General features: G+C 39.3%; 1 protein-coding gene across 8 annotated transcripts in view; it reads left to right on the top strand.

The window, feature by feature from the left end:
* Window positions 1–9,724, top strand: part of BLVRA (biliverdin reductase A) — a 49,442-nt gene extending 39,718 nt beyond the window's left edge. For all 8 annotated transcript variants that reach the window (XM_060632170.1, XM_060632166.3, XM_060632164.2 and 5 more), the window contains 3 exons: window positions 3,328–3,435; window positions 5,351–5,522; window positions 9,346–9,724. In XM_060632170.1, the coding sequence (XP_060488153.1) occupies window positions 3,328–3,435; window positions 5,351–5,522; window positions 9,346–9,643 (578 nt within the window). In that variant the 3' untranslated portion in view covers window positions 9,644–9,724. The remainder of the gene's footprint in view (window positions 1–3,327; window positions 3,436–5,350; window positions 5,523–9,345) is intronic.
* The last annotated feature ends 4,600 nt before the right edge of the window (window positions 9,725–14,324 follow it).

The raw sequence follows: 14,324 nt of genomic DNA, 5'->3' as shown, positions 1-14,324 counted from the left end.
CTTATCACTGTGTTCTGTTTAATGTAGTACTGGAAGTCATAGAGCAATTAGGCAAGAAAGAGAAATAAAAGGCATCCAAATCAGAAAGAAAAAGTAAAATTGTCTCTGCAGATGACATGCTCTTATATGCAGAATACCCTAAAGACTCCACCAAAAAACTGTTTGAACTAATAAAATAAGCAAGTAAAGTTGCAGATACAAAATTAGCATGCAGAAATCATTTGTGTTTCTATATACTAACAAATTATCTGAAAGAGAAATAAGAAAGCAATCCCATTTGTAGTACCATTAAAAACAATAAAATACTTAGGAATAAATTTAACCAAGGAGGTGAAAGACATGTACACTGAAAACTGTAAGACATTGATGAAAGGGATTAATGAAGATCCAGCAATTGCACTAATAGATATTTACCCCAAGAATACAAAAATACAAATTCAAAGGGATACATGTACCCTGAATGTTTATAGCAGCAGCATCTACAATACCCAAATTATGGAAACGACCCAAAGGTTCTTTGACAGATGAATGAATAAAGAAAATGTGGTATATTTATATACAATGGAATATTACTCAGCCATAAAAAAGAATGAAATCTTGCAAAAAAGGACGTGGATGGAGCTAGAGAGGTTTATGCTAAGCGAAATAAGTCAGTCAGAAAAAGACAAATACCATATAATTCCATTCATATGTGGAATTTAAGAAACAAAACAAATGATCATAGGGGAACAAAAGAGAAAGAGAGGTAAACCAAACACACACTTTTAGCTATAGAGAACAAACACATGGTTACCAGAGGAGAAGGGGGGGGGGGTGGGAATGGGTTAAATAGGTATTGAGGATTAAGGAGTGTACTTGTAATTGAGCACCATGTGTTATATGTTAAGTGTTGAATTACTAAATTGTACACCTGAAACATACAGTATAATGAAACTAACAATACACTGTATGTTAACTAACTGAAATTTAAATAAAAAATTTTTAAAAACAGATTGAAGAAGACACAACTAATTGGAAAGGTACCTCATGTTCTTGGATTGGAAGGATAGATATTTTTAAAGTTCATACTTTGTAAAGCAATTTATAGATCCAGTGCAATCCCTAGCAAAATTCCAATGGCATTATTTTTACAGAAATAGTAAAACCATTCTGAAATTTGTGTGGAACCATAAGAGACCCTAAATACCAAAAACAATCTTGAGAATGAAGAATAAATCTGGAAGCATCACACTTCCTAAATTACAATTTATGATACAAAGGTATAGGAATCAAAACAGTGTGGCACTGGCATAAAATCAGGCACATAGACCAGTGGAACAGTATAGAGAGCTCAAACATAAACCCATGCATACGTGGTTAACTAATATTTGACAAGGGCACCAAGAACATACAGTGGGAAAATGGTAGTCTCTTCAATCAGTGGTGTTAGGAAAACTGGATATGCACATGTAAAAGAATGAAACTGGACTCCTTTCTTACATCAGTCACAGAAATTGTCTTGAAATGTGTCAGAGACATGAAATCATAAGAAAAAGAGACTTACCTGACACTGTAAAACTCCTAAAAGAAAACATAGGGGGAAAATCCTTGACTTTGTTTTTAGCAGTGTTAGCTTGGATAAGACACCAACTTCACAGGCAAAGAAAGCTAAAATAAACATAAACACATCAAACTAAAGAGCTTCTACACAGTAAAGGAAATATTCAGTAAACTGAAATGGCAACCTATAGAATGGGAAAAAATATTTGCAAACTATATATGTCATAACGGGTTAATATCTAAAATATAAAGAACTCACACAGCTAATAGGGGAAAAGCAAACAATCCAATTAGAAAATTGGCAGAGGAATTTAAGAGACACATTTCCAAAGAAGATATACAAACAGGTATGTCAACAGATGTATGAAGAGGAGTTCACGGTCACTAATCATCAGGCATACCAAAACCACAATGAGATATCACCTCACATCTATTATGGTAGCTATTTTCAAACAATGAGGTAACAAATGTTGATAAGGATGTGGGGAAAAAGGAACTCTGATGTACTCTTGGTTGGAATGTAAACTGGCATATCCAAAATGGAAAACAGTATGACGGGTCTTCAAAAGATTAAAAACAGAACTGTCAGATGATCCAGAAACCCACTCCTGGGTATATATCTGAAGGAATTGAAATCAGTGCATCGAAGGGATAACTGCACACCCATGTTCATTGTAGCATTATTCACAATAACCAAGACATGGAAGCAACCCAAATGCCCATCAACAGATGAATGTTAAAAAAAAAAAAAAAAGATGTGGTACATATATAAACTGGAATATTATTCAGCAGTGGGAAAAGAGGATATCCTGCCATTTGCAACAACACGGATAAACCTTGAGCACATTATGCTAAGTGCGATAAGTCAGAGAAAGACAAGTACTATATGATTATCACTAATTTGTGGAATCTAGAAAGTCAAACCTATAAAAAAAAAAATAGCCAGTGAAATGGTGATTACCACCAGGGAATAGGATGTGTGAGGGGTAAGATTCATAATGTTTAAGGGCACAAACTTGTAACAAGTAGTAAATAAGCCAGAGAGATATAAAAATAAATAAAAATAAAAGGGAAATACTGAACAAAACATATTTGAACAAAAGAGCTTTGTTATACTTTAAGTTTTTCCTGAGTTTTGTTTTGTTTTGTGTACCTAGAGAGGTTGGTGATATGGAAGGAATATATATTTAAAAAAAAATAGTCATGTGGGATTAGTTGAAAATAAAGAACTATTGAAGAAGGGGAACCAGTTCTGGTATTTTATGAATCTTCTAACCTAGGTAAGAAAAAGCCACCAGAGCAAAAAAATTTAACAGCTTTCTTTTATAATCCAAAATTTTAGTTATGAATAATTATCTATCCACCCTCCAACCTGGGTAATTTGAAAAAGTCACTTGGTTCTTCCAGTTTTTGAAATAAAGAGTCTAATTTTAGCTTCTCTTCAGTCCTCAAAATTCCTTTTCTTCTCCTTGTTTCTTAGATTTTTATGCTGCTCTGCCCCATTCTGGCTAGAAGAGAAGTTAGCACTCAGCTCAGATACTTCCCAGATCTCATCTTGCCTTTGGGGCAGGTAGATATCATGTTGCTTTCTTAGACTTTCATTTCTGTTGTAAGTTGAGAACTGACATCACCTCCAGATGGGGTGTGTAAGGGTATAGTGGTACCCCAGGTGGTTCTGCAGTCGCTGTGTCCTTCTGTGCTGGTAGAAGACAGACCTAGACTCTGGGATGCACATCTATACATGACTGATGATGACTGCCTTTTTTACTCCCATTTTTGTCATGACAGGAAAGGTCTTGCATGAGGAGCATGTTGAACTCTTGATGGAGGAGTTTGCATTCCTGAAAAAAGAAGTGGTGGGAAAAGACCTGCTAAAAGGGTCTCTCCTCTTTACAGGTCAGTTTGAGGTGGGATCACAGGTCATGTGTAACTGGTGAGGCCAGAAAGCTAACTAGGTTCTTTCCTAGTTCTCTAGGATGTTAATTTGGATTCATTTTTTCTAAAGACTGTCTGACTGAAGGCCAATTTAATATAATCTTCCCATGCTTCCACAAACAATAAAAATAGCCATTTTTTTTTCTTTCCTCAAATGAGATTTAAGTGCTTGGTGGACCTTAGGTAAAAGTATGTTAGAAATCTTAAGCTTACAAATGCTTCTGTCCCAACCTCTTAGATAGAATTTTCCTCATTAAATCTTAACAAATTGGAGACTATTTTTCCACAGGAGGTTGAACATGGACTCAGGTTCTTGGAGAGGAGAATATTTTTGTTCTCTTTGCAGAGTAAACAATATTTATAGCCCCTTTCTTCCTCCAACACGTTACAAGGACATGGGCAGCCCCCAGAATATTTGGTCTACACTATATTTGATTATTTGCTCTATGTTGGTCATTATTTGAGGAGCTCCATTAGCAATAGGATATGAGCATCCTGGAGCCTCCTGCTCTTTGGATTGCCTTCTTATCTGGCTATATCCTAGAGTATTTGGAACCTTTCCTGAGGGCTTTCCTTATAGAAGCAAAACCTTGACATGGTCAGGCATTGCTAAGTGGTAAAACCATTTATCTCCTAATGAATTTTCAGAAAATAACAGTGAAACGCCTTTTTAAAATCCACCTTCATCTTTTAAAATAATGATAGAGTTGTAACAATAATAACCATGAACCTGTACAAGGAACTGTGCCACGTATGTGAATGTATTAATTAGTTCATGTTAATTCATATATGATAATCCTATAAAGTGAGTATTTATACCCCCATTATACACACAGAGAAAAGGAAGCTCAGAGAGGTGAATAGCTTCACAAAGTTGTCAAAAACAGCTTTGTGGCAGAGCCAGATTGGAGCTCAGGCCTCTGACTTCATGGCTCAAACATTTGATGGCTGCTCTGTCCTCTCCAAAAAGCCCAAGAGCAGACAGTAACCAGCTGAGAGGGAGAAACCTTTCTTTTGTAACTTTGATATTTAGGTCCTAGTGACTTCAAACCATGTTGTCTATGAAACTTATAATTTTTTTTGCTTTTATTTATAGCTTGTTCTCTTTTTTAAAACATAGTCATAATATGAATTCCTTTCAAGTCAGTATCAAATTTGTAAGGAATTAGTTTATAAACAACGTAACAGGTTATGTAGCCTTTTAAGTTTGGGTTATGTTTAAAATTGGGGCTGGAGAGAGTCGGGAGCAATATCTTAACCACATGTATTTCTCACACAGATATTTTTTTTAATGTACTTTTGTGTAGGAGATTATGAAGACTAAGGAAACACGTAACACTGTATCAGTTTTTTTTTATATTGACATAGTTTATAGGTATTGCTGTTTTCTTCATAGCTATCATGGTGCCTTCACCCTATTGTCATTTACCCTATTGTTAGTTATGTGGTATTTATAGGAATATAGGCTTGGGGGCCTAAAATACCTTGATTCTTTTTCTTTTATAAGACTTCTTTAAATCACTAACTGAAGAGGGTATGTATGTATGTGTGTGTATGTTTACTATATGTAAACCACATGTGCATAGTAGAAGCCTGAAATATTTTTATTATCCTATGGGCTAGATGGACTGCTGTTTCCAATAAGATGTTTTATTTTCCTAAGAAAATTGAATCAAGTAAACAAGAAAAAAGAGAAATGCTTCTATGAAGTTTTCATTCAGGCACCTAAATATTAGTAGTCATCTTGCATATCATGCTGTAAGGCAAGGTTGCTTTGTCTTGAGGACCTAGCCACACACCTGCCCACTTGCACCCTCAGCTCTCCAGCTATCAGTCCTTACTTCCCACTTCCCATGGTATTTGTGATTCCCCACAGCTGGCCCATTGGAAGAAGAGCGGTTTGGCTTCCCTGCGTTCAGTGGCATTTCTCGCCTGACCTGGCTGGTCTCCCTCTTTGGGGAACTTTCTCTTATATCCGCCACTTTGGAAGAGCGAAAGGAAGATCAACATATGAAAATGACTGTGTGCTTAGAGACAGAGAACAAACGGTAGGTTGTGAGAAACTGTGAGGAGGAAACTTGAGGACATTGTCATATGTTCACAAAGGTGAATCTAGACCGAGCCCAGAGGGCCTAGACCCCCAACCCCAACTCCAGAAGGACTGTCTGCTTTTGTAGACACAGTAGGTGCTGGGATTTCACTTATGTTGCCTTATTCATCCTCACAGCAGCCTTGGAAGGTAAATAAGACGAACATGATCCCCTTTGCCAAGAAGTACCTAGAGGCTTACAGAATTTGAGCAAGTTGCCTAAGCCACACAAGTGAGCAAGATCAGATGAAGTAACAGAAATCCAGTTTACCCCTGAGACCTGAATTTTTTCCAACATTTTATTATGAATGTTTCAGACATATGGTAAAGTTGGAAGAATTTTGCAGTGAACACCCATACAACTACTACCTAGATCTTGCCATTGACATTTTATCCTGCTTGCTTATCACGTGTCCAAATATCCATCCCTCATTGTGACTACAATTTAAGGTTCTGTTTTTCAGCTTTATCTTATACTGTCATACTATTCCCAAAGTGTTCTGATTCTTTATTTTTTATACCAAGTCTTTTAAAACAAAAGCATATTCATAATTCTCCTTGAAAAGCACTTGGGCTCTATAAAATATTTAAAATAACAAGTGTTTTGGAGTGTTTCTAAATGTGCTTCCAGCTGGTGGGGCTCTTGGTAGTAAAAGAAACAGACCATTGGGTATTTACAAAAAGAGAAAAGTATTTGGGTTCCTGAATGAAGCCTGATCTTTGTCCATTTTGAGGAGTTTCCTCTTTGCTGGGGAAAGGCAGAGGTCACAGATGAAGGAAGATAAAGCATGCGGAACCTGCAAGTGCTGCATTTGGAGTAATAGCACTAGCGGACCCTGACATTGTAAGTGTAAGAATTGCAGCTCTGGTCTGACCATCCCCACGGACAGGTGCTGTCCCCAGTAGCCAGAGCTAAACATAGCTCAGGGTGCTTCTGGAGCACAGAAAAGGGGAATGTGGAGAGGTCAGGTCATGCTTCTCAGAGGAAAGTGTGTTCTTCTCAGTCCTTGACAGGAAATAAGATGTGAGGGAAGCAGAGACTAACTCATTATTGCAAAGGCGGGGCAGGCATCAGATGAGAGGTTGGGACAGATGGCAAACAACATATTATAATAAGTTGTTAATTACATATAATACTTTCTACTTCACAGATTGTACTTTTACTGTCACACCACCACAATAGCATAGGTGAAGCTGTATATTTATTAGTCATGTCCACTGATTAGGAAATTGAAACAGGAACATCCTTGATGTTTGGCATTTCCTCAGACTTTAAGACTCCATGTTCTATGGAAGGATATGAGAAATTTTCTTAGGTAGATCAGAACCTTTGGAATATCTCAAATTTCTTTTTGTTCCCTTTAAAAAAAAAAAATTATTTATTTTATTATTTATTTTATTTGAGAGAGAGGGATAGAGAGCACGAGCAGGGTAGAGGGGCAGAGGGAGAGAGAGAAGATCCCAAGCAGACTCCATACTCTGCCTGGAGCCTGATGTGGGGTTCAGTCCCACAACTTTGGGATCATGACCTGAGCTGAAATCAAGAGTCAGATGCTCAACTGATAGAGCCACCCAGGTGCCCCTGTCTCAAATTTATTTGTATCCAACGTTAAAGCAGTGAATAAACAGCATTAATGTTCATCTTTGTTATCAAATTCTGGAATGTTTTAAAGCGTGTACCATGTGCTTTTAAAACTAGCCATGAGCTGAAACTAATACAGTGTTAATGTCACCTACCTCAGTTAAGTAAAACAAAACTAGCCATGGAGATTAATGTTTTAGAAGTGAGACCAACTTTTTGATGATAGAGTTTGTAATAATTTATTTTTAAAAATTGGAGTCATAATCAAAAATTTTTAAATGATAGATTGAACACCTTAGTTTTACTAGTTTACTAATCTAACTACTATCTTTTAGACTCTGACCTGAATATGAATTTTTTATGTATGGGCTACCATTGATTTATACATGAATCATTTTATCATTTTAATGACTTCCAGAATAGACAACTTGGTGAAATGTAGCTCTTCAAAGCAAGTAAGTCCCTGCTTGGTTTACATGCCGCTTAGTATAGTGTCCTCTGTGACAGAGAAAGGCCATCTTATCCTGTAAATGCAGTTATGGCTTCTGACTGTGCTTGGGAAGAATGCTTGGGATCTGTGGGCTTCTTTTCTCTCTCTCCCCCAAAACTTGACTCAGTCTGCAGGCCTGAGTTTCAGCTTTCAACTATAAGTAGATGTCTTTCTAGGGTTGTTAACTGCACATTAGGAGCCTGTGCCAGTTGTTTCCAGACACAATTTTTTAAGTTATAGCTACCTTCAAACAATAGAGTAGAATAGAACAGAACCATAACTGGGAATAGGGAAGGGGGGTGGGGGGTGGGAGGTGGTGGGAAGCATGATTTTGAGAGGTCACAATAAAAGGACTAGCCAGACAGGGATCATTACTTGAATTCCTGTTGTGGAAGTGCTGGTGTTAGAGACTGTTTACTGAGTGCTTACCGTGTGCCAGGCACAGGCCTAGCCCTTTAACAAGGATTTTCTCATAGAATCTTTATGCGAACTCTCTAAGTGGGAATTATTATGATCACCTGGGAAACTGAGGTTCAGCACTGTTAAGAAACTTGCTAAAGGCACAGAACTAAGTGTTGTGTGAGAATCACACTTAGGCAGCCTGTCTCCTGTCCCCAGATTGTGACACCTTCTCCCCAAAACTACATGGGAAGGGCACAAGAAAGGAAGGTCTTAGAAACCACATCAGGTCTCGTCTTTCCCTTGTTGCAGTCTTCACCTGCCAATGACCTGGGTGTCATTGTCTTAGAGCCCAAGGTCATCCAGATAACCCTAGTGCAGCTTAATTCTCAAGCCCGTGTTCTTTCCATCTTACCAACAGTTTTCACACTTTGTAAAAATAAACAATACTTTTTTAATGCAAATGTCATGTGGATAGTCAATGTATAGAAGAGTTACATGTTTCAGCTCTCCTGTCAAAGACAGCTGGTAGGAGTGTGGTCCCTGCCTGCTCATCCTTAAGAGCCTGGGGAGAGCAGTTAGAAATCACCACCTCCACCGGGTTTGCAGATGCAGGCTGAAACTCGGGATATGGATGTGGTTAAACACCTCCCTGTGGAAGGGGAGACCTAAGAAGCTTTTTGTTGGTAGTCTATGCCCAAGTTGACAAATGCAAATATTTGCAAATGAAAGTTCTCGCAGAGAGAAAGAGTGGAGGAGCTGTCTGTGAATTTAAAACTTGTGTTTTGGGTTGGGATGTCTGGAGCTAAGTGTTGTCCAAGCCCAGAACGTGTGTGGACAAGGTCCCATCCTCAGCCCTACTCTATTCAGTTGACAGTAAAGTGCCAACAGTCAGTATGCACACACCGGATAATGTATGGAAGTGTTTAATCACTATATTGTACGCCTGAAACTAATATATTGTACACTGTTAAGTAACTGGAATTAAAATAAAAACTTTTTTAAAAAGTTACAGATAAGACAGTCACAAGAAAAAACAAACTGATGTTCACACAAAATCATTGAGTGAATTCCCTTGCCTGATGGCAAAATTAAATGAAGGACTGTTTGGCCCTGAAGTTGGAAACAATCACCCAAGGCCTTTGGGAGGCTGGTAGAGGTCAAGATGCCACCTGAGCCACTACATTGAGCAGCAGCTTCAGGGAAGATAGGTACAATATGCAGACCTGTTACCAGGTTCTCACGGGCTAGCAAACATCCACCTGCACTCTCTTGTAATCTCTAACATTTATGATTCTTTTGTCTTTGCAGTCCGCTCACATGGATTGAAGAGAAAGGACCTGGTCTAAAACGAAACAGACATTTAAGCTTCCATTTTAAATCTGGGTCCCTGGAGAATATGCCAAATGTAGGAGTCAATAAGAATATTTTCCTGAAAGATCAAAACATATTTGTCCAGAAACTCTTGGGCCAGTTCTCTGAAAAGGAACTGGCTGCTGAAAAGAAACGCATCCTGCACTGCCTGTGGCTTGCAGAAGAAATCCAGAAATACTGCTACTCAAAGAAGGAAGAGAAGGAAACATGCGGCACATCTAAGATGGGACCATAGTTTGCTTTTTATGAAGAGTTGACCTCTATCTCTATTCTTACAATTAAACATATCTTGGGCAAACAGGATTTGCTAACTGTCCCGAGCTGTGTTGGGAGTGATATTTGGGAGTTGGGGCACATGTAATAGGGATGAGAGAACTAACCTTGGTAGAGCTGAGCCAAGTGCTTCGTATGCCTGATTTAATTTACTCTTCCCAACAGCCCTATCAGATGGGTATTACCAGGTTTGTTTTCATTAGCATATTGGAAAGTTTTATTTGAAGTCACCCAGCTAGTAAATACGAGAACCAGCCTTTAAATCTTACTCATGCACTGAACCACTGCAAAATAGCCTCTTCCCTGCTTTAAGGAGTTATGTTTCACCCAACAAACTGTCACTGGGCGAGTATGCTAGGTGCTAAGGATTCTAAAAATGAATAAGACATAGCCACTTTCCTCGCTAACTTTGTCGAAAGCAAACCAGTCATACAAACTGGTCACTGTAATGTAATAGGTCCAGTAAAAGAGGTATGCCCCTGGTCATCTGGAGGAAGGTTTGGGGAAACCCTACAAACCAAATCTTCATAACTAGGTTAGTTGTGTACAGGTGAGAGGAGGGCTTTTCTTGGCAGAGTGCTGACATGAGCAAAGAGAAGGAAGTGAGAAACAAGCTGGCGAGTACCCTGGGAACAGTGTTGCTAGAGCATTGTGTCTGGAGGAGGGAGTCCCAGAGATTAAATCTGTGGGGTCCCTATAAGCCAGATCAAGGAGCTAGGGTCTTGTTTCTTAGGCACTGAAGGCTCTTATTTAACAGGGGAGTGGCATGGTCAGTTTTCTAGTTTAGAAATGAAAACTTCCAGGAGGAAATGAGACTTGAGACCAAGGAGGAGGCATCCCGTTAAGAGCCAACAAATGTGTTCATACTTGCAGCCCTTGGCTTATCTAGACTCACTGCTTCTGTTGAGACACAGCTGACTTGAGGCAGAGCTGATTCCCAGGAATCTTCCCTTTCATTTCATTGGTTGTCCTGTTGCATTTTCTTTGAAGCTTGTGTTAGATTTCTTGCCTTTGTGAATGTCTCCCTCTTGCTTTTTGCCTACTACCTTCCCATTGTGAGGTTTAGGAGCTGGGAAGTCATTGGTGTCAGCACTCTATTTTCTACCTCGATTTCCATGATTCTGTCACCATATACCTCAAGGTAGGAACCAAAACTCCTTAAGGTTGTTCTTTTATTTGCCATATAAAACAGTTTAATAAATATTGGTCAGTTGGTTCTCTTGTTTTATTATTCACATCAAATATCCTTTGTGGCCAGGAAATATTGTATCTATTTTTGTGTGTTGTACAGCATCTAGCATGAGGCAAATATGTGATTAGAATGTAGTGCAATGGCATCTCCCATTTGGGCCTGATAACTCTGCTATTTCAAAAATATTGGCCGTATTTGGTATTAGAGGTGGGGGTGGGTGCCAAAACCAGAGCTGGATAGTAAAGTGGTATAAACTGGTTTTATTTAATTAAGACTTGTGATAGATGAAAACAGATCTCAGTATAGAACCAGGCTCAATTCCAAATTGTATTTTCAGTGGATGGAAAATTACTAAGAGGAAACATGGGGAGGGAATTCTGTCTAAACCAACTTGATAAGGTTCTTGCTGAAGGCAGGCCAGTGTACTCAAATACCAGGGCTGGGGGACAAGGGATTTGATCAGATATTGATTCTCATGGAACTGACTTAAGAGTTTTGCTAAATTGGGTGATGCAAAGACAGACGTGGAAATCCAAAGTTTGAGGCCTAGTTTGAGAAGAGGGTTCAGAGGAGCCTGACTAAAAGTTTGGTCAAAGTCTTTGTCATGGGTTATGTGATTACTAATTGATGACTACTCATCTTAAGCTTGTTTTGTGTGTGGTCAAGAGATTAAAATGAAAACATCCATTAGTTTTACTAATTGGTAAAAATTGCAGAAGGAGAAGGAAAAGATGGGAGAAAATAGAATCTGGAGAGATGGAGCAGGAGTCCTTCCTCTGCTATTTACAACTGCCCTCATCATCCTTTGGGGCTACTGGAGCCATTCTGGCCCCAGCCAACTGCAGCATTTCCCAAATACTCCTTCCTCTGAAACCCCACCTCCACCCCCACCCCCAATCATCACTGTCTTCCAGAGCTTCACTGAAGTAAAGCCACAAGTATCCCCTGCCATTTGTTTACCCAAAATATGGTGACCTTTGTTTTTTCCCTTGACTTTCATGGAAGGCTTAGTGAGAAAAGAGGGATTTGAAGTCTGAGATTTCAGAACAAATTAGGCTTTTTGTCCAACTAGAAGAAAAAAGCCCTTTATCCCACTGTACTAATGCTTTGTGTTAGAGGGTCTTCTGGAAGGAAAGTAACATAGTAGTGCCCTTGATCCCTCTCTGCTCCTCACCCACTTCTGTGGTAGGAGCAACCTGCCTTTAGTGATAAAGCTGAAAAAGAAACTAAGCAGCAAAGCTCAACCTCCCTCTAGGTGCACCTGAATTCTCCATTTGTCCATGTGGTAGGTGACAGGGGTAGGCTCTTCCTCTGTAGTGGGGTGGCTTGAAGCTTTGAAAGAAAGTTACTCTAAGAGCAGAGTAGCAAACCTATTTGGGTTTGGATCCCAGCTACATTTCCCAATCTTTGTCATAATAATACTTTTTTAAAAAACTTAGACTCTCTCCTATGTTTATAGCTGAATTGGTCCCCAGAATTGGGAAGGAGAAAAAGGAATGCACCTTGCTGGCACCTTAAATCCTAACAATAGATCTCTCCTTAGGGTTTACTGCCTGAAGGAATCAAGTGGAAAAAAAAAAGAGGGTGGGGAGGAAACATTTTAGTCAATGGCTCTACGGTTCCTCAAGAGAGGGCTTCTGTTTGGGAAATTCCTTGCTAAGCCAGTCCATAAGTAGTGGTGGTGTTGGAGATGGAGGGGGATTGACTGTAATAAAAGGAGAAGCTTTGGGAACCTAGGCTGATGGGTTGAAGGGGAAAAAAATAGACACTCCTCTCTGCAAAAGTAATTAATAGGATTTAATGGGAAAGAAGGGAATAAGAGGTCTAGGATAATGAAGCCCTTGATACTCAAAATGTGGTGTGCTGACCAGTAGCCTTGGCTTTGGCACGGCCTAAAAACTTGTTAGAAATGCAAATTCTGAGGCCCACCTTAGACCTACTGAACCAGAATCTGCATTTTAGATTGCATGGTGATTCCTGTGCATATCAAAGTTTCTTGGAGCTTGTGGACTAGTAAGGAAGAAAAGTGTTACTCATAATAAATGTTAAAGCACAGCTATGAATAATGCTAAAGGAGGATTTTAAAATCTTGTTCTAGAGAGAGTTTTTCTAGTCAAGAATTTAGGAAAACCTTCCCTAAAGAATGCATTGAAATCTGAACGTTGAGAAAGACTTTTGGCAGGTGTAGGCAGACAAGGATGTGGAGAACATTTCAGGTGGAAGGAATAGCACATGCAAAACCCTTATGTCCAGCTATGCCTGAGGCCAGCAATACCCCTGGATGTTACAGGTGTGGGCACCTTAAATTCCCTCTTGTTAATTCCATTTGGCTTTTCTAAACCTACCTTTTTTTTTTTTTTTTTTTTTTTTAAGTTGTGAAATGAGAATGGGCTACTAACATTGGAGAGTCTCTTTTACTGACTTCAAAAAAGTATATTACTATTTATTAAACAAGCAATATCCGGGCCTGATGCTAAGAGGCTTACATACCTTACTCCATTTACTTTTTATAATTCCTATAAAAGGCCATATGCAGTAAGCACTTTTCCTTCATCTTTTTTTTTTTTTTTTTTTTTTTTTTTTTTTTTTAATTTTTTTTTTTCAACGTTTTTTATTTATTTTTGGGACAGAGAGAGACAGAGCATGAACGGGGGAGGGGCAGAGAGAGAGGGAGACACAGAATCGGAAACAGGCTCCCGGCTCCGAGCCATCAGCCCAGAGCCTGACGCGGGGCTCGAACTCACGGACCGTGAGATCGTGACCTGGCTGAAGTCGGACGCTTAACCGACTGCGCCACCCAGGCGCCCCACTTCATCTTTTTTTTTAACACATGAGGCTCAGAATTTAAGCTGCATGGCTGAGTTCCTTTACCTAAGTTAATGCAAAGTGCAGCCTACATGCTAGGTCCTGTGGCCCAGTCCCTATTTGTGTAGTTTTATGGGTAACACAGCATGCTCATTTATTTATGTATTGTGTATTAATGCTATCATGCTACAAAGGCAGAGTTGAGTAGTTGTGACAGAGACCGTATGGCCCACAAAGCCTAAAATATTTATAGTCTGGTCCCTTAGAGAAAACATTTGCCAGTCCCTGTTCTAGGTGGGAGCTCAGGTCTCTCTGAGGAAAGGACTAGGGTACAGCAGTCCAATTCTGTGGGAACCTGGAATTATGAATAATTCCCCTTTGCTTAGACAACAGCTACAGAAGAAAAGGCTTCAATGTTTTTCCATAGAGAGTTATGTTACCAGTGGGTTTCTCCAGAGTTGCATACTATCATAAATGCTCAATTGGCCTTGGCTCTCTATCAGTGACTCACTGTGTTCTGAGATACTGTAGAAATGCTCTACATTTGTTGGAAGTCTTTGAGAGCCTAGAGGCTTTGGGAATTGGGTTGGTGAGGATTTGGGATAGGGAAGGATATGTCAGAGCACTGTACACTGAGTCTAGAGTT

The sequence above is a fragment of the Panthera onca genome, chromosome A2, assembly GCF_046562875.1.
Source record: "Panthera onca isolate mPanOnc1 chromosome A2, mPanOnc1 haplotype 2, whole genome shotgun sequence".
Classification (NCBI taxonomy): Eukaryota; Metazoa; Chordata; class Mammalia; order Carnivora; family Felidae; genus Panthera; species Panthera onca.
The sequence above is the reverse complement of the archived record's forward strand: the minus strand, read 5'-3'. Positions and strand labels throughout refer to the sequence as shown.